General features: G+C 34.1%; 1 protein-coding gene across 1 annotated transcript; it reads right to left on the bottom strand.

The window, feature by feature from the left end:
* Positions 1–10,284: 10,284 nt before the first annotated feature.
* LOC140438087 (uncharacterized) lies at positions 10,285–21,918 on the bottom strand. The gene is made up of 4 exons (XM_072527801.1): positions 21,798–21,918; positions 19,737–19,767; positions 16,620–16,689; positions 10,285–10,549 (listed from the first exon to the last, which is right to left on the bottom strand). The coding sequence occupies exons 1-4, from the start codon at positions 21,835–21,837 to the stop codon at positions 10,376–10,378; spliced, it is 315 nt and encodes a 104-aa protein (XP_072383902.1). The 5' UTR covers positions 21,838–21,918; the 3' UTR covers positions 10,285–10,375.
* Between the last annotated feature and the right edge of the window lie 1,414 nt (positions 21,919–23,332).

Genomic DNA, 23,332 nt, shown 5'->3' with positions numbered 1-23,332 from the left:
GACGCATGTTGAGGATTTCCTGGATAGACAGAGTTACCAACGAAGAAGTACTACACAGAATGGGTAAAGAGCGCGAACTAGTCGTTACCATAAATCGTCGCAAACTGGAATACCTGGGCCATATAATGCGCAATAAACAACGATATGACCTACTTCGGACCATACTTCAAGGTAAAGTGTATGGGAAAAGAGGTCCAGGACGAAGAAGAATATCCTGGCTGCATAACCTGCGAAATTGGTTTAACTTAACCACTACCGGACTTTTCAGGGCAGCAGTCAGCAAATTCAGAATAGCCATGTTAGTGTCCAACATCCCTAACGGATAGGCACCATAAGAAGAAGATATCGAGAAATATAAAAACAAAACTCTACAAAACAATATTACGCCCAGTCTCAACATATCAACAGAGACCTGGACTTTAACGAAAAGTAATAGAAACATGTTAAAATGTCGAAAGAACAGTACTATGGCGAATTTATGGAGCAATGAATGACGATGGAGTGTAAAGAAGACGATACAATGCCAAACTTTATAAAATAGACCAGGAACCAGGTATCGTAATATATATTAAGATACGACGTCTGAAGTGGATATAGCATGCACTGTGGATGAAATAAAATGACCCAGAATTAATCAGAGAAGAGGGGAAGACGCCGAACAAAGCTCTTTGATAACATCGATTGAACCATAATATGAGAAATATGGGAATATGTGCTTAGCGGAGGAAGGCGCTGGATAGAGGCGACTGGAAAGAAATTCTTGAGGAAGCTAGGACCCCCGCAGGGTTGTAAAATCAGAATAATGATGATGACCACCAATATCACTAAGGTCAAGGTCTTAGAAATGAGCTAAAATCTTCTAAGAACCTTATCTCCATCACTATATCCTATCTTATCTCTATCGCCTCTTTCCGCTAGCAGGTTGTCACGAAAAATGAAAGAGAAACAAATATCAAAGAAATGTAGAATATAAAAATAAAATAGAATAAAAATCTAAAAATAGGTATACAAGACAGTCATAATTTACCATCTTTTACTATGACGGATATTTTTTAAGTATAGGTAATTTTACTTAGGTAATCAAATGACTAGCCTTTAATAATGTCGCAGATAAAACTAAATGTTAAAAAAAATTTTTTGGTGAATTACCAAGTAACAAAACACAACATTGTATTTAATTTATATTTTGAGAAATATTTCCCAAAGGGAAGTCGAAACGTTAATTATTTTTAATGGAACTTGTAATCAATTTTCACTAAATATAGTAAGACAGCTTTTACTCCATATTAAATAGTTTGTTTATGCCTACTTTTATTGATACAGATTAAGAATAATAAAAAATTGGTTTTGTTTCTCAAAATACTTGTTTTAGACTATGGATTTTTTGGTCCACAATCCAATCGTTGTCTTTTACTTTGAACGGAGAGTAGCAGTGTACTTGAACAAATAAAGGAACAAGTAATAAGATATGAAGAACACATAGTTATAAAAATAAATAAAAAAATTGTTTTATTAAGAAAAATTAAACTTACCGACGCAAGCCAAAACAGCCAAAAACAAAGTAGTCTTCATGTTTAAGATTTGTAGTATACAGTGAGGTGCATTACTGGACCTGCTTTATATACAAAAACTGAACCACTTGAACGTCTCCCTATTTGACCTCTATTTTTTAGTGTCTTATACAGGTGATAACATTAAATTGGTTATTGTAATTAAATGAACAGATTTGAGATAAGGAAGAAACTATGAACTCCTGTAAGTAATTGTTTCCTAGTATAAAATATTTGACGAGTCTCTGTTCAAAAGGTCGTATTTCACTTTTGAAATTTATTTATTTTTATGTTTTTTTACACTTGTGGTGTAAGATTACTTCGTAGGAAATTCAAATCTTGATCAAAAAGTGCGTATTTCCCTTGAAATAAAATTCTTAAAATTAAGATTCCAATCAAAAAGCCGCAATTATCCATTTTAACTAAATAAAACGTCTATAATAATATAATATTAATCAAAACAGGCATATTTCCTCTTCATAAAACATTTTTTAGATAAAGTTCATCACAAAAGGACTTATTTATTTCGCTAGTTGGCATTATTAAAAAGATTTTAGGTCAGTGGACGGTTGTGGCTGCACATTGAAACGCCAGTGTCCTTTTCACACAGTGAAAAAGATAAAGATTGTCATGTAAATTTATTGTCAAGTCAAAGTAAAGTCGAATGACAGATACTTTTCACTATAGGTGACTCGTGTTTTGGGTTGATTCCTTGATTCGATTTTGGGATTTAGATTTTAAGAATTTACGTTATTGTTAACAAAATATACAAAAAAAAAGTAAATAATATGGACGATCAAAGTTTGGTGGAGTCCTTGTATGAAGGCTCAAGGAAAAAAAGCATAGAGATCGTTCGGAATACCGTAAAAAGTAAGTTACGTTTATCATAGTTTAGTTTCTTCTTCTAGGATTTTAACCCTTCATTAGTCGGGCATAGGTCCAGTGGACCTAGACACCAGTTTTTACCTGTAATTTAAAATAAAATTAATATATATATATATATATATATATATATATATATATAAATATATATATATATATATATATATATATATATATATATATATATATATATATATAAATATATATATATATATATATATATATATATATATATATCATTGAGCCTAAATAACATCTAATAATGATCAGTCTTCTTTTACCTGCCGAAGTAACATTCCAATAACCGCCGAGATGTTCCGGAAATTGGCGAACAAATTTGTCATCGAATGCCATAGTCTGTGGACTAGTGCGCATTTCGATGCGCATTGCCCCGCCTGGAATTTTCCCATTGGCTCTTAACCAGGAAATCCCTATTTATCGCTCGAACGGCACATATAAATATTGGTGATTTTCAGGTCAGCCAGGTCAGTCCCTCACGGGCCCTCCGAGAGCTTAGTGCTCTTGGGGCGCTGCTTCATGCTGTTCCAATTATACTCTGTGGCTGAGATATTATTCAACTACAATCTGAATGTTTTATTTCGACCTATATTTTTGTCATGTAAGAAATAATCTTGTCTTTTTCAAGACAAGCCTTCAGAAGACCACGACCTGGTGCTTTATTTCGACTTGGTGTACCTTTGTCATGTAAGAAATATCTTGTCTTTTTCAAGAAAGCCATCAGAAGATAAATATTTACAAGTACATACCCAGTAAATGGACTTGGGTAGAGGAGCTCTCGACTGCGATATTCGAAGCCCTCTACAGAGCACCCGGAGATAACAGAAGGTATTTGTTCCCCCGAGGTGACATGGCGCCCGACAACGTGGATTATTCCGAAACTGCGACCCAGCTCGCTTTACAGAACGCAACACACCATTGACTTCAACATGGATTGAAGTCAATGAGCTGAAGTATACAGAGCACCCGGAGATAACAGAAGGTGTATAGACCCGTATTTGTCCCCCGAGGTGACAAATTCGGACAAATAGGTCCGTCGGACCTAGCCCGCTCAACCACGTCAGTGCTATTTGGTACATCTGCTGTGGCGTACGAGAGTTATATACTAGTGCTTATTGTATTTTACTGACGCTGAATAGTGTATTTTGTGAATAATCGACATTACTTATTTTGTGACAATTACAAAAAAGTATTTTATCATAATTTGGCGACACTTTTGAGAAAATGAGTAATCGTATTTACAAACTTGATAATCCGGCAGACGCAGAAGAGCTTAATCGTCTTGTTTTCGAAGAAGCTGAATGTGACACAAATACTTTACCCCAAGAAGATTTCGACGAATCAGATGAATCGTCAACAGAGGATTATCTGGAGACAAGGTCGATGGATTCTGATACCGATCATGAAATCGACGACGTAGATACAGAAGACATGGTGGGCGCCGAAAGCGAAAACTTTTATAATGGTAAGTCAGGTTATGTAATAATTTTTTTGCTATTATATAAACAGTGTTTCATGTACCACTTCAGTTTTTTGAAATTCCTCTCGAATTTGTATAATACATATAAATTGTGACAATCGTGCAGTATATTTTTTATCTAAATACAATTTCTCATCTAAAATATTAAAAAAAAATTGTTAACAATAAATTATGCTATTAGTGCAGGTCAAGATGGAACAAAATGGAGGAAGAGGCCCTGGGCAATAACTCAAACTCCTCCGCAAAATATTTTAGTAAAATTGCCAGGTGTTGTAAGCCAAATCGCAAAAGGTGCCAGAAGTGAATTGGATTGTTGGCGATTATTTTTGATGACCGAATATTTTCTATACTGGTGGAGAAAACAAATATTTATATAAATGGTTTGAAAGAAAAGTTTGCGAGTATAAGCGACGGTAGAGAAACAGATAGGCTAAAAATGGAGGCATTTCTAGGAATTCTGTATTTGTTAAGGCTTTTTAGGTGTATTAGGTGGTCACCAAAACCTTCCAGATTATTTTTCAGCTGATGACTTTAGTATAAATATTTTTAGAATGACAATGTCTGAAAAAAGATTTAGATTAGCAACAGATAAATTAGCTTCAGCGAGAGATATTTTTAAGTATTTTTCGGAAAATTTCAAGACATATTATAGCCTTGGACAAAACACAACAATTGATGAAAAGCTGCCAGGAATCCGAGGACGTTGCGGATTTAGACAGTACATACCATCCAAACCGAGCAAGTACGGAATCAAGATATTCTCTTTATGTGATGCAAAACTTTTTATTGGCAGAAACAATTTTCGGCACAGGCAGGAATATTACTGCCGATAATTGGTTTACGAGTTTAAACCTTGTAAAAGAACTGGAAAAACAAAAATTGTCCTTCGTAGGAACCGTGAGGAAAAATCGACGAGAAATTCCGGCAGATTTTGCATTGCCCAAAAATCGCAATGAATATGATAGCTTATTTGGTTATACTAAACACAAGACACATATGTATCATATATACCAAAAAAAAACAAAAAAGTTGTATTGTTGTCTAGTTATCACACGTCAAGTTCAGTTGTATCGTCTGACACCGATAAGAAACCGGAGATAATCCAATTTTACAATGAAACAAAATCAGGCGTGGACGTTGTGGATAAATTACGAGTATGTGCCACTTATGATACAGCACGAGCTACGAGAAGATGGCCTCTGGTGATATTTTACCGCTAGTTAAATGTAGCCGGAATTAACTCCATGATTATTTCTTTTGAAAATGGGGCAGAGTATATTACGAGGCGCATCTTTTTGAAAAATTTGGCAAATAGTTTAGTAACTCCACATTTTCAGAGGAGATCAACAATACAAAGTTTGCCGACTAAACTGAAAACTCTTTTAGAACCTTATAAACCTAAACAAGAAGAGACACATGAAAGGGATCGAGCAGCAAATAGTTCAAACTGAAGTAAAAGAAAACACTGTGCAGCTTGTTACAAAGAAACGAAGAAACAATGCAAGACTCAATATTCTTGTGAAAGGTGTAGCAAATTTTTATGTTTAAGTATCCATACTAAAAAAATGTGCGAGGAATGTTTTAATAAATATTAATGAGATATATATTAAATCTGTAAATAAATATAATACACATATACACATAAGGGTTAAATACACAAAATAACTTTGTTTTTCTATCTCTTCAGGATCTACGATGATAAAGATCCATTTTGCATTAATTATACATGTCCGTGTAATCACAAGACTTTTCAAAAACTTTTAAATGTACAAGACATTGACAGTACAAGACATAGTAAAAAACAGAAAGTTGTTTTGTAAACGGTGTACAAAGGTAGATCAAGATATTTATGTGTCTAGACTATTAGCACCATACGAGCCACAAAATCGTGAAAAATCCAGTCCAAGAGCAACGTCGAAAAATCGGAAGGTTAGTTGCACTTACCACCTGCACATAAATAAAAAAATCTCAACAGTGTGCAAACAAGTGTTTCAAAAAACATTTCCAATTGGTGAAAAAAGGCTTCAAAACTTAAATGTGATTCTAAGTCAAGGAGAAACACCTAAAGAGAACCGTGGTGAGGATAGCAAATCAGCCAAGTAGAGAGATAAAAAAGAAAGCTTAAGAGAATTTCTGAGAAAGTTACCTACCCAAGAAGGCCACTACAACAGATTAAAAAGCAAAAGGATTTATCTGTCATCTGAATTAAATGCTGTTAAACTACTTAGATTCTATAACCTTTCTGTATGTAGCAATCTAAGAGTTTCCCGCACAATGTTCTACAAAATATTTTTCAATGAATCTAACATTAGATTCAAGGCCTAGCTACTGACTCCTGCAGTGTGTGCATCTCTTCTTAGTCGTTAACCTGATGCAGGTATCGTGATATCATGAAGCTATTAGCTAAATTTCCCAATGTTCCTCCACGTTTTTCTATCTTCTGCCATTCTAGCACATTCTGACAATGGAGCGCCAATGGTAGCAACAATATGGTCTGTGTATCGTGTGGGAGATCTACCTCTATTTCTTTTGCCTTCTACTTTTCCCTGGATGGTAAGTTTTTCAAGACCATTTCTTCGAAGCACATGTCCAAAATAGCTTATTATTTGTTCTGATATTTGTGTTCTTAGTCTTTTCTTTATGTTTAGCTGGTCCGGTATGGATTCATTTGTTCTTCCGGCCACCCATGGTATTCTCAGCATTCGTCTCCAGCAGTACATCTCAAATACATCTATATCCTTTTTGTCTTTCTCAGTAAGGGTCCAGCATTCCGATACATAAGTAAAAACTGGAAAAACTAGACTTCTTACTAGTCTCATTTTTGTATCGGTAGTTATTTCATGGCTTTTCCAAATTTTTGTTAATTTTGTCATAGCGCTTTTTGGGATTGCTGACCGCCGCTTTATTTCTTCAGTACGGCCTCCTTTGTTGGTTATTAATGAGCCCAGATACACAAATTTATCTACAACAGCGATATTGTTTATTATGACCAGATGATTTTGATTGTTGTTAGCTCTGTCAATGATCATAATTCTCGTTTTATCTCTGTTTATTTTAAGGACCATCGTTAAGCTTACGTCTTCTGTCCGTTGTAGCAGGTGAATCAATTCAGTTTCAGAACTAGCGGATTAGTAGTATCATCTGCATATCTCAAGTTGTAAATCTTCTTCCCGCCAATGGTGATGCCACCGTTCCAGTCCTCAGTAGCTTTCCGCATTATATATTCACCATAGATGTTAAATAGAATTGGGCTTAGGTCTTAGGTAAAACGGCTAAACGTAAACTAATCAAACAAAAACGCTTGGTTTGTGAACTATTTTTAGAAAGGTACTTAGCTGCAGGCCATCCAGAGTCGCCCGCTTTAATATTTTAAACCTATTTTTAATTTCGCAAATGTCGCTCAGACTCCGCGTCACCGGTTACGAGTTAAATATAATGTTTTCAAAAGTAAAAGGCAAGGCTCCAACTTTTGTAACAGACAACTTGCCTTGTTTGAGCTGTCAAAGTTGTTACGTCGATCAAATTTCACAATGGCTCAAACGGAGAATAACATAATACAAAAGTGACTTTACCATAAGGAAAAATACTTATGTGGCAGTTGACCATCACTTTAAAACTGGGTACCATTCTTCTTCTTAGAGAAGAAGAAGTCTTCCCACGGAGGTTGGCAATCATAATGGCTATTTTTATTTTAGAACTTGCTGCTCTTAACTAATCAATCGATCTGCATTGATACCAATCACTTAGATTCCTTAAACATGAGTTCTGCCTTCGGCCAACAGATCTTATTCCTTGAATCTTTCCCTATACAGGGATGAGTGCCTTAAGAACCGGCAAAATAACGCAAAAGATAGAAAACATAATACGTTGTGAAATAAAAAGAGATAAAACTAGTAGAGGTGAGAAATTATCGATATTAACCTATAATTTACTTTACATTACATTAGAATTATCGAAAATTTCCCACCTTTAGACGTTAGCTTATAAGCTTGTTGACTTCAGTCATAGTAATACGTATCATGTAATGTAAGTAAAAATAGTTTAAGTAGTAGTATCTTTTTATCCAAAATTTAAGTATTGATCAATAATAAACTATGATTTGAGACGTGGCATACACTCTTCCCAATACAGAATTATTATAGCTTGTTATTCTTTATTCGTCAAAACAGAATTAATTATCAAATTACTACAAATTAAACTGTTTACTTACATTTGCTTTATTGCCTTCAATCAGTTTTTACTTTATGCGAAATTTAAAAAATGTAAATATTCGACGTCATACTTGTAATATTATGACTGAAGTCAACTAGCTCATAAGCTAACGTCTAAAGGTGGGAAACTATCGATAGTCGTAATGTAATGTAATGTAAATTAGAGGTTTCTATCGATAATTTCCCACCTCTACTACTTTCATCTCTTTTTATTTCACAACGTGTTATGTTTTCTATCTTTTGCGTTATTTTGCCGGTTCTTAAGGCACTCATCACTGTATATTATGAGTCTCAAAATTTCATAGTTTGGACCCCTCATCACGTGGCCTAGGTATTCCGGTTTTCTGGTTTGTGTAGTGATTAGTTCTGTTTCTTTACCAACCCTCTCCAGTACTTCTTTATTTGTAATTCTATCAGTCCATGATATTTTTAATACTCTGCGGTATAAACAGAGTTCGAAAGCCTCGATTCTTTTTAAATTACATTTTTTTAATGTCCAAGTCTCAGCTCCATATAATAATATTGAAAATATATAATGGTGAATGATACGTAGTCTGATCTCCAAACTTAGATTTTTGCACGTTAGGAGTGGTTTCATTCCTAAAAATGCTGATCTGGCAATCTCTATTCGCCTGTTTATTTCTACAGTATGATCATTGGTTTCATTGATCAAAGTTCCCAAGTACTGATATAGTACTTGTTTTATTACGTTACCATTGATTGTCAATAGGTGATGTATATTTTGTGGTCTTTTTGTAATTAGCATGTACTTCGTTTTTTTAGCGTTTATAGTAATTCCCATCTCAGCACTATTCATACTGAAGCTTTCAATAAGATGTTGTAGATCCTCTATACTTATTGCTGTGATCACAGTGTTGTCTGCATATCGTAAGTTGTTAATTAATTTTCCGTTAACGGTGACTCCCGCTTCGATACTATTGAGCGTGTTTTGGAAAATTTCTTCAGAATATAATTTAAACAAAAGTGGCGATAAAACACATTCCTGTCTAACTCCTCTAGAGATCTTCATTTTTTCTGAGTGTTGCCCATCAATTTCAACTATGGCACTTTGATTCCAATATAATGTTTGCACTATATTTGTGATTTTACTGTCAATGCGCTTGTTCATGAGTATTGATATTAGTTTTTCATGTATTACTTTATCGAAAGCTTTTTTGTAGTCAACGAAGCACAGTGTAGATCAACGTGTACATCCTGACATCGCTGAATCAATATGTTGATAGCAAATAGTCCTTCTCGAGTACCCATTCCATTTCGGAACCCGAACTGGGTCTCCTCTAGCCTTTCGTATATTCTCTTATGTATTACTTTCAGCAGTACTTTTACCGTACGACTCATGAGGCTCAGTGTTCGATATTCAGAGCACTCTTTTGCTGCTTGTTTTTTAGAAATCGTTATAAATGCTGACTTCAGCCACTCTTGTGGTATTATTCCCGTATCGTACACCGTGTTGAATAAATCTGCCAATACTTCCAAGTTATCCTCCTCCACTAGTTTTAACAGTTCTACTGGTATTTTATCTAATCCAGCTGCCTTATTGTCTTTAGAGTTTTTATTAGCATATTTGATTTCATCTACCGTGATCTTCTGTCTCTCTAAAGGATTTAATTCTTGTATTTTCTGCATCTCACCTCATTCATCTTGGAAAAGTTCTCTAACGTACTCCTCCCATCTTCTTAATTTCTGTGGTAAATCTATTAGTAGTACTCCTTTTTTGTCTTTTATGTGTACTCGCTGTCTATTTTACCCAATGGGTATCATTGGGACTACTTTTATGTTAGGGTTTTACAACAAAAAAGTAATTACAACAAAAGATTTTTTCGGCTTCAGCAAAAGCAGATACGGGAAAGTTAAGCAATGTCCACTGTAATATTATAAATATCTTTAATTATAAATGATATTCTATCTATATATAATTGTAGCAATAATAGTTTTATTTGTTGCTGCAATAAATAGTCCCATAATGGATTTTGTAAACCAGGTTGTTAAGTTTTTGAGTTAGAATATTCGTCTTCTGTCTACATCAATCTTACCCTAAGCTTTCCCTGCAGAATATATTTATATATTTTATGTTTATCTCACAATGTCAATAAACAAATATACCAACTCAATAAAAAAGACAAAAACTCAATTTTGTTTATTTCAATATTCAAAAAATAATTTGGTTTAAAAATTTATTTTAAGTTTTTTATGATAATTTTCTAACAGTGATTCTAATTTTCTACACAAAATTCCAAAAGTTCGCATAATTTTTGAGGCGACGTGCTATTGGCTTTATCGTACATTTCGTCAATTATCGGAAGGAATTTTTCCAAGCACTTTTCTGCTAAATCTGGTATCACGTCCAACCAATGACACGTTTCTTTCACTTCTTCTTCAACTTTGTCCTGTCAGAAAAAAAGATTTGTCAATATAATTGAAACTTATCAAAAATTTCAATTACTTAGATTACGATTCATTTTATATAACTATATACTTTTTGTATTTTTAGAAACCTTTTTCTGTTACAAAATTTTGAACTTATAGAAGCAGACAGAAAGACACGCAATGAAAGACATACAACGTTGGGTTTTACACTTGCTTAGTATTAGAGTAACAAGTTTTCAGCACATTCACTCGTCCTTCCTCTTATATTTTGGGTTACTATTTTTTGCGCGTCTCTATCAAAGCTATCCCTCTACAACTTTTATTCTCCTCCTCCTTAGTGGCTTCTCTGTTGAGGTTGGCGATCAATATGGCAAATTTCTTTCTGTTCTGGGATTGATAAATCAATTCATTTCCTCTTGTGTTTGTCCAATCATTGATGTTTCGTAGCCAAGATTTTTTTGCAATCGATAAGTGTTTGAGTTTCCATATTCCAGCTAATTCTTTAACCTTTTTGTGTAGTTTCTATCTTTATGTTTTATTTGAAAATCTTTTATCTCTTTACATTTTTCTTTCATCCATTTTTCCTTAGCTACATTTATTTTTTTTAATTTCCCTCTTGAGTTCTTTGTATCTTGTTAGGTTTTTGTTTTTTACCATCCGTCTCCTCTCCATAATTTGTAATATTTCGTTTGCTATCCATGGTTTTCTATGTTTACGGTTTTCTTTCTGTATATTTTGGTCTGCTACCTCCAAGACAGTATTTTTAATTTTCTCCAACATGTCTTCAGTGGTTTCTTTTATTGTCTTCTCCTTAGTGGGAGCCATTGTCTTAGACTCTAACTGCGTGTCTACCATGTCTTCATACTTCTTTTACTGTCCTTGGTCACCACTATTCCATGTTATTCTCTGACTATGTTTAGCCTTGTCTATTCTTTTAAGATTTAATCGGATAGTTGCGACTATAACTTTTATGATGTATAAATATTTACTAAATTTTGTTTATATAATTTCTCTCTGCATCCTTTGGATATTTCTTTTGTTATTTTAAATATTTCAGGACTAACATTAAATATTTCTTGAAGTCCTGTATTCTATTTACAATCTCCTTTTTCATTATTGACTGTGATCTATTATGGCTTGTCCTCAAGTTTCATGATTATTATTTTTGTTAACATTTTTAAGAACTCTTAAGACTTTGTCCTCTATCCTTTCTTAATCGCTAATTAGGTCGTAATATTTATTAAATATTGTATGAACTCATAAATAATACTGATATGATATTCAAGTATTTTTAACTTTCTGTTAAAATAATTTGATAATTTCTATTTCTTATATATTTGCAGATGTTGCCTCATTCTTTATTTAATATTTCCTTCTCTATTTATTTAGACTGCTTCAAACCAAAGTAACTTTTTTATCCTCTGGTTATCAACCATAATTTCTTTGTTTTCTTTTAAAATTGCTGTTGAATGAATCAATGGAAAAACCATCACATATAGAGATATTAAAAGGAAGAGTTGTAAAATAACTAGTATCTCGGATATAATAGCTATCTTAAACTAACAACTTGAAATATAGCAAAGACGATATCAAAAACTACACAATATATTTACAAAGATCATCAACAACAGATTAACAAATTCATTAGATGCTGCAGGGTCAAGAGAGCAAGGTGGCTTCAGAAGTGAATTCAGTACCCTGGATCATATCCATACGCTTAGAGAATTCATGAGTGCAGATCTTCTTCTTCTTCTTATGCCGTCCCCATTAACGGAGCTTGGCGACCACATTTTTAAAAGTTTCTTTGTCTTTTGCAACGTGGAATAATTCATCTACAGTCATGTTTGTCCAGTCTCGAATATTTCGCAGTCTTGACCTCTTCTTTCTACCTATTCCCTTTTTGCCATCGACTCTACCCTGCATGATGACCTGCAGAAGTTACCCTCTGCATATATGTGGTTGAGAATTCGGGTGAGTCTCTTTATATTACCGTCATCTAACAATGCTTTTAACAGTTCAACTGGAATTTGATCAGGACCCGGTGCTTTTCCTTGTTTTGCATTCTGTAGCGCAAGCTTTACTTCTGAGGGTAAAATTTGTAGGTATTGTTCTTCTTCACCTATATGTTCATTTTCCCTCTCGTCATGTTACAGATGGATTATATATTGTTCCCATACTTCCTTTATCTTGCTCTCTTCAGTAAGTATTTCTCCATTATTATCTCCTGATATGAGTGTTCTTCTTTTTCTGGTCTTGCCTGTAAGTTTTTTAATTTTTTTATGTAAGTTTGAGGTGTCATGTTTGTTGCTAAGTTCTTCCAGTTCCTGGCATTCCTTGTTTATGCATTCCTCCTTAGCTTTTCTGATTTCATATTTGATTTTATTTTTGATGGTTTTATCTTTATTTTTATGTATATTTTTGTATTTTCTTTTTTCAGTTATTAGCTCAACTATTTCGGGTGTCATCCAGTCTTTTTTAGTGGTTTTTTCTTCTTCGCCTATGACCTCTTTTCCCGCTTTTAATATGGCTTTTTCCATATTTGCCCATTCCACGATTACTTCAGTTAATTTATTTATCTCTGCGTTTAGTTGCTGTTGGCAAAAGTCGTCTTTTAGGTTTTTGATGTTTATTTTGGTCATTTGGTAACTTTTTTCTCCGGTTTTCTGAGTTTAATGTTGACGTTTGCTAGTAATAGGTTATGGTCCGTATCTGCATCTGCGCTTGGATAGGTTTTTTCACTTTGTACTCCATTACGGAATCTTCTGTTAATCGTTATAAAATCTATTTGGTTTCTGATTATATTGTTGGTGTTATCTTTGTGCAGTGTTAGTCCAGTACTGGACTAGTCTATCACCTCTTTCGTTTCTTTTACCCAACTCAAAATTTCCTACAATATTTCCAGTTTTTCCTCGACCGACTTTAGCATTAAAGTCGCCCATAATTATTTGTACCTCCCGCTTCTTTTGTTCAGTAAGTAGGGATTTGCTTATACCGGCAAACATTCGGTGATTTCGCAGAATCACAACCAGTTAAATCATAATTTCTGCCTTTGATTATTTAGTATCAGACCGGTAAAGGTCTGCAGATAAAATATATGAAATACTGCTAGCATTAACCTTCATAGATTTCGGGAAGCCTTTCAATTCTATATATCCCAAGGCAATAATAGAAGCTTTGATCAAGCAAGGGATTGAAAAATTATATATTGAGTCTTTAGCAAACATACATAATGTTTTATTAAGAATTGTCTATAAAGTAACTGGAGCAACCTTAGCACAAAATACAAAGTTTTAATCTAACAAATGTTAGGATACTTTAACTAGCGTTAGAAGATAGTTTTCTGCTGTTTTAAAAGGCGTGCTGTAGGGATAGATACTTTCTTTTCCCCTCGTACAATCTATGCAATTGTCGTAATAATAATGATTTTAGGATATTTTTAGATTCTTCATTACTTTTTACATAAATATTATTTCTTTATCTAAATGTTATAGAGTAAGTGGTTTTCGAGTTATTTGCGTTTAAAGGTAATGTTTAAAATACATAATTTCATTTTTTTATGTCACATGAGTGTTTCAATAATTTAATCAAGTTGCTGATAAATTTTGTTAATTCTTATCATTAATTTTCATTAATCTTTTGTAGATATTATTGAGTAGGCTGATGCCATTTATTTGTGTTGCAACTGTCAGACCGATAATTGTAATTGAAAAGGTAAGATTGCTTACTGTGATAGTAAAGTTTTTTGTGAAAATGCCACGTCATAACAATTTTTCCATATGATTGATATGGTTTGTGTTAATGCACAAGCAAATTAAACAAGGCGTGCTGCTGCTCAAAAATATCTACAATTATATCTTAACAGACGACAACCCTATTACAGGACTTTTAAAAATATTTATCACCGGTTAGCGGTAGAAACTGATCAATCAAAAAAAAAATAATAACAGCGAATTTGGAGGATGATCTGTTGGTAAGAATTGATAATGAACCTCAGTTGCGTACCAGACATTTACTAGCAACAACTGAAATAAGCCATGCTTTAGTTTTCAAAATATTAAAAAAAGAAGACTTAAGACCATACCATTTTACTCCAGTGTAGAACTTGCTACCCATAGATCTTTTTCCACGAATGGAATTAGCACCGTTTGTTATTGATAGGACAAATCCAAATAATAATTTTAATAGCAATATCCTTTTTACTGATGAATCTACTTTCACACGCAGAGGCGTGAAAAAATTGTCACATTTGTCATAATGAAAATCTACATGTCGTCAGAGATAATTTAATAGGTCCCTTCAAATTACTTGCAAATTCCAACGGCAATTCGTATTTGGAATTTGTTTATAATACTCTTTTTAATGAACTAAAAGGCTTACAATTAAATCAAAGAGATTATGTGATTTATGCAAGTTTGAGCTCCACTGCAGTTGTCCTTTGTAGTGCGAAATTATTTTAACAATCAGTTATCTCATGAAACTCTCCAAGCTTGGAGAAAAGTATCGCCCCATCTGTCTTCTTCTTTGCATCGGTAAGCTATCTGAAAGGATGCGGTAAGTACGCATAGACGACATGATTGAGAGGTCAGGTGGTTTATCTCGCAGGCAATTTGATTTTTGTAAAGGCAAAATCACGATCGATGCAATCGTAAGTGTGCTCGAAGCATTGCGCAAGCAACAGAGGGGATGAACATCGCTGGACAGCCTGCTGTTGTTCGATGTTAAGAATGTATTCAACACGCTGCAGTAAAATGAGGTAATAAAGGCAATGGACGTGAGAAAATGTCCTGGTTGCCTAATCAATGTGGTGGCGGAGTATCTGTCCGAAAGAAGGATTATGGTGGAAACATGGTCGTGGACGTGACGGCTGGGGTCCCTTAGGGGTCTGTCTTAGGTCCGACGCTATGGAACCTATCCCTATTATGTAAGAAGCATGCTCTCTCTCTCTCTATAATGGCGCTACAGCCCAAATCAGGCCTTGGCCTCCTCCAAACTATGCCTCCAACCTTGTCGGTCTCGCGTCGATCTTCTCCAGATTCTTACGTCTAGCAAATTTTGCGCGTCCGCTGCCACTTCATCCTCCCATCTTTTCAGTGGCCTTCCTTTTGGTCTTGCGCCCTGCATTTTACTATCTAGGGCTTTTTTCGGCAATCTTTCTGTCTCCATTCTTACTACATGACCAGCCCAGCGAAGTCTCTGAAGTTTAACGAATTCTGAGATCGGTATCTCTTTGAACAGTTGGTAGAGTTCATGGTTGTACCTGGATCTCCATGTTCCGTTTTCGTTAATAGGTCCAAATATCTTTCTTAGGACTTTTCTTCCGAAGACTTCCAGTTTTCTTTTTGTCTCTTCTGTCATCACCTATGTCTCGAATGCATAACATACTATTGGTCTGATAATAGTTTTGTAGACCCTGATTTTTGATCTCCAGTATGTGTTTTTGGAGCGGAACATATGATCGAGTGAAAAATAAGCTTGGTTTCCCCTTTACTATTCTTCTTTAGATGTCTGATTCTTCTGTTTCATCCGTGTTTATTGCAACTCCTTAATATGTGAAACTTTCTACCGTTTCAATATCGTCCTCTAATTCAACTGTGCGTCTGTTTTCCCTAGCTCTTGCCTGTGTTAACTTTTTGTCTTTTGAATATTTATTTCTAGTCCGGTCTCTTTTGCTTTTGTTTTTAATACGTGCTAGGGATAACAAAAAGAGATAGCAGAAGAATAGTGTAATCAGACAGAAAACCGAGGTCACTAATGTAATTCACAGAAATAAATGTTTATTAGAATCACGCTGTGGTATCCAAAAGGTGTCAGGAGACAAGAAAACGTCCAAACTTAAAATGGGACTATGACATACGGAAACAAGCCGGTACAACATGACACAGAAAAGCAGCCAATATTAGACAATCGTGGGTAAAAATAAAAAACGTATTGAATTGACGACAAATGACTGTTTTGTATTTTGGTATATATTGGTTCCACACGAGTGATATATTATAAATTTTTCTATAAATTGAAAAGTAGTTACTAGAATAACAATTATTACTTGCGATTAAAAACATAAAACAAGTAAGTATTTCTCAAAAAGCTTACCAATGGAATGTCTTCTCGTACGTAATCCTGGATCTGTTTTGCCACTTCAACGCAAAAATCACACAACATGCTAAAAAAGTTTTTAATTATTTAAATTAATTAAATTTAAGTAAATTATATTTACTTGTATATGCACGCATTAGTATAAGTCATAAACACAAACAATATGCAGCTACATACTAAGACATAGAGTGTAAAGAGCAAATATATTACCTATGCGGTGTTTGTGATCACTTTTTATTCTTCTATATTATATGAAAACGAAAAGTGGTAGAAATAACTAGTACCTTAGATAGATTAGCTAGCTTAACCTTGCAACGATCAAAGAGATCATCATCATCCAGCCTTCACTTATCACGTCCACTACTGGACATAGGCCTCCCTTAAACTTCTCCATTCTTTGCGATTTTGTGCTTTTTGTTGCCAATTTTTCGTGATACGCCTGATGTCATCCCAACGTGTAGGTGGTCTTCCTCTACTACATTTGTCTGCTCTTAGCCTTCAATGTGTAATTTGTAAGTCATGCATTTTCACTACATGGCCTGCCCAATTTCATTTCATAACATCGCAGATCTTCGTCCTTATTCGCAGATCTTCGTTTCTTATTCGATCTCGCAACGTCACTCCCAACATAGATCGTTCCATTCGTCTCTGTGCCACTCCCAATTTCGAAGCCGTAAAAGTAAGGTCAGAGTCATAGTTTCCGCCCCATAGGTCATGACCGGTAATATGCATTGGTCAAATACTTTTCTTTTAAGGTTAATTGGTATATTGGCATTAAGTGTGTCTAACAGTTTTTAAAAAGATGTCCACGCTAAAGTAATTCGTTTTTAGATTGCGCATGTTTGGCTTGCAGCATTTTTAAATTCCTTGATAAGTAAATTCCTTGGTATATATTGGAATTTCCTCGTATATTTATTAAATTAAAATCCCCTCGTATATATTTAAAATATCGAAGAATGTTTTCCATATTTCTCTGTTCCTATCGTACGAGTAAAAACCCAAATAGTATTTCATTCTATTGCATCACTTAAGTTAATGTACACCATTTTATACTTTGTTTATATTTCACAGATGCATATTTTCCTCGATATTTCTTTAATCAAAGCCGCTTTGGGATTTTTGTGCGTCAAAGAAATATGAATTTAACCGTATATGTTTTCTTTGTGCCAAATTCAGTTAAGGAATTTTGAAGATAATTTCATCATTCTCACTGAGGTCGCTATCAGAGGCAGTTGGCCTCAGTGTGAATCCAAATTTATTTATCAAATTTGAAATGTTTCTTGTGTATTTGACCATTTTTATGGAAATCTAGTGTGTAGTGGCAGTTAATTGTGCAGTATGTGTAGTTACAGAGAAGGTGTGAAACTGATGCGGTAAAGAGCGGATGTTTTTGAGTAAAGCCGGTAAAAACCAGCGAATTTGTTGAAAGTAGTAGAAATTTACTCTCTGTAAATATGTTAAATTTGGAAGAGTAATCACTACATATTTTGTTAAGTATCTAAATGATTTGTGTCGTGTACCAGAGTTCTGAAAATGGTTCCAGTTTTGTAAAAATGTGGCGCTGATTTGTTTCTACCTCGCCTATGTTTGTCCCCGGCTGATCAACGTTCCAGACCAACGATGTAGTCCTTTTTGTTTGTGTGTAGCAGAAATTCCAGTATAATCCCGGTAGTTTAGTGCATATTTTTTTTGTGAAATCAAGGTAACTTTTTTCTTTTAAACTTTTGAATAAAAAATAAACGTTACAATAATAATTCCTTTCATAATTCAAAGGAATTGTAATAATTAATATATGGTAAATCTTAAGGTGTGGCTATGCTGTCAATCTTATTTGTTTTCTGTTGTAAGTAAGATTAAGATTTTGACATATGACAGCTAGACTTATTATTTTTGTGACTATTAATATAGTATTTTTGTATCGTCTATTTTTTTGCCCGTTTGTGGTCAGACACAATAAATGTTTTTTTTTTAACCATTTTGTTTATTTTTTTTTTACCCTTTAACCCTTTTTTGAGTTTGATTTATAAAGATATGTTTTTCATTTCCATTAATTATTTTAATAGTTACAACTAGTTGTTGTAATTGTTATAATTTGGCACCTCGAAGCGGCGTCCATTTTAAATTGCTAGAGGTCTTTCTTGTGTTTTGTTTTGCCCATTTGTCCAGGAGATTCATGTAAGCACCCTTGTGTTTTTGTTTTGTAGTTGCCCAAATCCAACCCCCTTATCATTTTTATCCACGACCCAGCTACTCCAAATAAACCCTAAGTGCCGTTCGCTCAAGTATCGTTTATTTTGCTTGCCCTATCTCCACCCCCAGTAACTTCTGTCCCAATGTTCTACCCCTTATAGTAATACCCTATGTGGTAGGCAAAATAAATGTTCGTTACAGGCTATACCTGCTGATTCTTATTTCGTGACCCAAATACGTATATTGCTCTACCAGTTCTACCACTTTCTTTTGAATGGTTAAATGGTTCTTGGGGACCATATTTCCCATAAACTTAGTTTTGGACACGTTCATTCTGACGCCCACCTTCGAACATGCAAAGTCCAAGTCATTTAATATATCTGTGGCTCCTCCTAAATTATCTGTGATAAGGACAATGTCATCTGCAAAACGGAGATGGTTAAGTTTTTCGCCGTCTATTGGTACTTCTCTGTGGTCCCAATTGACCATCTTAAAGGCATACTCTAATGACTTATCCCACGTTTTATTTTTATTGGTCGGGTTATATTATGTATCTTAACAGTCATAGTGGCATTTTTGTAAATATTGTAAATAAGTTCACTATAACCTATGGTCAGCTGTAGAGCTGTACATAACTGAATATGAATATTTTAAAGACAACAACTTAGCATATGCTCTTAATCACTTAATGATGTAAGCGTAAGTATTGTTATGCTATCTTTGGAATATTATTTTTATAATTGATTTAATCAACTGATAAACTGTTCGAGGGGAGTGTTATCACCAACTAAAATATTAAAATTATGATTCTCTTGTTTAAAAACATTATGAAGTGACTTCTAAGTCTTATGGATATCCTGAAAATTATTATAAACCGCTATAAGTTCAGCATAATTTTATAAAAAAAAATGTTTATTCACTTACTCCCTATCATCTTGGGCACTGACGGTTAGACCTAAAAAAATTGTTTTAGTATATAAGGAAAATCTTTTAACTACCTTTTTTCGTAAGAATAACCTTCAATTTTAATTAAAAACATAGCATACTTGTTTGTTGTTTTGAATTTTACTTCAAAAATACTAAACACAAAATAATTTTAAATAAATAAATAAAAAAATTCAAAAAAGCTAGAACAACCAAGAGATAGAGGACATTAACGTATGGTCCTAAAGTTTTGGGAAAAATTTAAAAGCATATAACTCTGACCACAATAATCTTATATTTTTATTAAATTATTCAACAATTTAACTTAACTATCCTTATTATAAATCAAAATTCAAATGACAGACAAGGGACCATTATTTTCGATTTGCCTAATAATTCCCCTGAAACGTTGCATCATCCTTTGGACGACCTCGGCGTCAATTTCTCTAATTTTTGTATATATGCGGCGTCTTAACTGTTCCTAATTTTGTGCTTCCCATCCGTTATTATAGACTTTCCGACTTAATATTGACCAGAACTCTTCTGAGTAGTCTTCTGAGGTAGGTTGGGGGGATTGTCTGCTTTCGGTACAAATGTAATGTTGTTAGTTTCGTACCAGTCCCTTGTGATCCTCGCGTAATCACATGAAGCAAGATCTGGCCAAAAGACTATTTGATCACTTGCATGATGTGTGTTCACAAACGTATGCAATTTAGAGAGACATCCTAGAATATAAATATTTGCGTTTAAGGCTTCGCCTCGAACAACACCAATGTAGGGCTGTGAGATAAAGCCAGCCTCAGAAATTGCACACCATACCAAAATTTTGTCTTCAAATTTTTTCTTACTTTTGAATTTTATTTCATCAGGTACATTTTCATATTCGTTCGTGTAAAACCCATCGTTACCCTTCATCTCAGAGTTGGACAAAGTAAAATATTTTTCATCGTCCATCACGATCAACTTGTTGACGAAATGCACTCGCCTTAACGCGCGGCAACATCTCGGAATTCTCTCTAGTTAATCCTTTGTGTATTTTGGAGCTTTCTTTCTTTTCTGGTAGATAATATTGTTACTCGATAGGGTCCTGTATACTGTAGTCTTTCCAACATGAAATCTTCTGGCCAGTTTTCGCTGTGAGACCCCAATTTTGTTCTTAGCTACTTCAATCAGTCTTGCCTCTCTTATATGGTAAAAAATCCGCGGTCGGCCACTTTAACGCAAGTTAACACATGGTATCCCTTCTTCACATTCTCTGATTGTGCGATAAATTGTCGATTTGCTTATGTTTTGATCTCGATAAATATTAACAATATCCCGTTTCGACATTTGCCCAACCATATTATAAACACCTCGACGAATATCAATTTTATAAGACATTTTGTAGAGGATAAACCAAAATATTCTGCTTTGTTTATTAAATGTCAATAACTGATGACATTTCAATTCCATGGCCTTCTTTGTTAAATGCATTTTGCTTCTCAATCAGACCAGGTGAAATTTTTCCCAAAACTTTAGGACCATACGTTAATACAAAACATATTTTTTAGTCGTTTATATGTTAAGATCGAACAACACATACTGGAGATCTAAAATTAGGGTGTATAGAAGTATTATCAGACAAATACTTTGTTATCAGACAGAGTAATGACAGAAAACCTAAACAGAAAGCTGCAAGCTTTTTAAAGAAAAGCTTTACCGATCTCACTATTCGTTCAGAGAGTTCGATGGGCTGGTCATGTAGTAGGAATAAATGAAAAGGAAACCAACGAAAAACGTGAGAGAACGAATTGGCAATTTGCTAGACGTAAGAACTAGAAGAAGACCGGCTGTGGTCCAGCAAAGTTGAAGATAGAGTCAGAAGTAGGCGATGCGATGGATCGATTTTAGCTGCAATTTCATGCCATAGGAGAAAAATAAGCAGCAAGGAAATTAATGATGATAAAAATTATTATTTGAATTTAATATCAATTATTAATAAAAGGGGTCAAAAGAGATAAATAATATCGAAAATTCTAAAAATCAGATAAAATACTAAAATTTTCTAACAATACCACTTACCGACGCAAACTAAAATAGCCAAAGCAAAGGAAGTCTTCATGTCTGCAAATAATATTGTAAAATGTGGTGAACTGGTGGTGTAGCTTTATATACTAAAAAATTTAAGCACTTGAATAAAAACTCCATGTACTTTGTATTAATATGCCGCCCTATCTTTCCAGACTTACCTACCTCAATTTACGTTAGTGATAACACTGAAGAACGTATTGTTATAAAATGAAGATATTCAAGATAAATAAAACAATAAATATCATTTAAGTTATATTATTGTGAATCACATTTTCTTGCAGTATTAAAAATCAAATACTAAAATTACTTTGCTTACATCGGCAAGAAAGAATGGTGTAAAGAAGTAGCAGGGACGCAAACAATACGCAGGAGAACAATCGATACCGGCAAAATGCTTTGCGATTTTGCAGTAGCTACCAACATTCAGATAATTTGTTTCTTCTTCCTTCTTGTATGCAGGCTCTTTCTTGTTCCATATTAGCCTCCTAAATTGTTTAAATTATTGCACCATCTTTTTCTTGGTCTGCCAATACTTCTTCGTCGATTTGGTGACTTATATCGTGTTTTTCGTACTATGCCATTCTACTAATGTGTTCGTTCCACTCCATTTCGTTCGTTTCCATTTTGTCACCCATTCACTTATGTATTTTATATTGCATGCTCTTCTTATGTTTTCGCTTTTCTCTTTATCCAACAGACTTTTTCCTGATATTCGTCGGAGTATTTACATCTCTGTTGTTTCTAGTCTAATTGCTGTTTTATAGATTATTGTTTTTGTCACTTGTCTTAGGTGTTTCTTTTTCCAGATTTTGTCAGTAAGAGATCCCGCCACTTTACTTGGCTTTAAGCTTTTTTGTCGTACTTCTTCTTCAACATATCCGTTACTAGTTATATCTATTCCCAGATATCTAAACCTTGTTTTCTGCTTTATTATTTTCCCATCAATTTCGATTTTACACCATAGTGGGTATTTAGATGTTGTCATACATTTGGTTTTTTCTACTTATATTATCATATTGTATCATATTGTTTTTCTTAGCTGTTGTATTAAGGTTAGGTGTTAATCTTTGGAGCAACTCTTATGTCTCTGCGATTACTGCGGCGTCGTCTGCATAACATAATATTTGGATTTCTTTGTTCCCATTCTGTAGCCGTGACCTTTACGTACGGCTTGTATTATTTCGTCCATTATAATATTAAAGAAAAGTGGGCTTAACGAGCCATCCTGTCTGACTTCGCTTTGTACTGATATACACTGTGTTAGTTTTCTATCTTTGCCTGTATTTGATTATGGAGGTATATGTTTTCGATGGTTTGTATAATATTGATTGGAATGTTTTTTTATACAGTAGGTGTATGACGTCTTCGACTTGGATACGATCGAAAGCCTTTGTCATATAGTCTATAAAATATAGATATGGTAGTTTAGTGTACTCAATGGCCTTTTCTGTGATTTATCTTAGTAAAAATACAGCGCCTACGCAGGATCTTCTGGATCCGAATTATTGTTGTTCATCTGATAAAGT

This window comes from Diabrotica undecimpunctata, chromosome 4 (assembly GCF_040954645.1).
Source record: "Diabrotica undecimpunctata isolate CICGRU chromosome 4, icDiaUnde3, whole genome shotgun sequence".
In the NCBI taxonomy this organism is placed as follows: domain Eukaryota; kingdom Metazoa; phylum Arthropoda; class Insecta; order Coleoptera; family Chrysomelidae; genus Diabrotica; species Diabrotica undecimpunctata.
The sequence above is the reverse complement of the archived record's forward strand: the minus strand, read 5'-3'. Positions and strand labels throughout refer to the sequence as shown.

Excerpts from the sequence above, each read along its gene's own strand:
- LOC140438087 (XM_072527801.1), bottom strand. The coding sequence starts at position 21,837 with ATGAAGACTTCCTTTGCTTTGGCTATTTTAGTTTGCGTCG. Across the intron at positions 19,768-21,797 it reads GGCTATTTTAGTTTGCGTCG|GTCTAACCGTCAGTGCCCAA; the intron begins GTAAGTGGTATT and ends CAATTTTTTTAG. Across the intron at positions 16,690-19,736 it reads AGTGCCCAAGATGATAGGGA|CATGTTGTGTGATTTTTGCG; the intron begins GTAAGTGAATAA and ends AAACTTTTTTAG.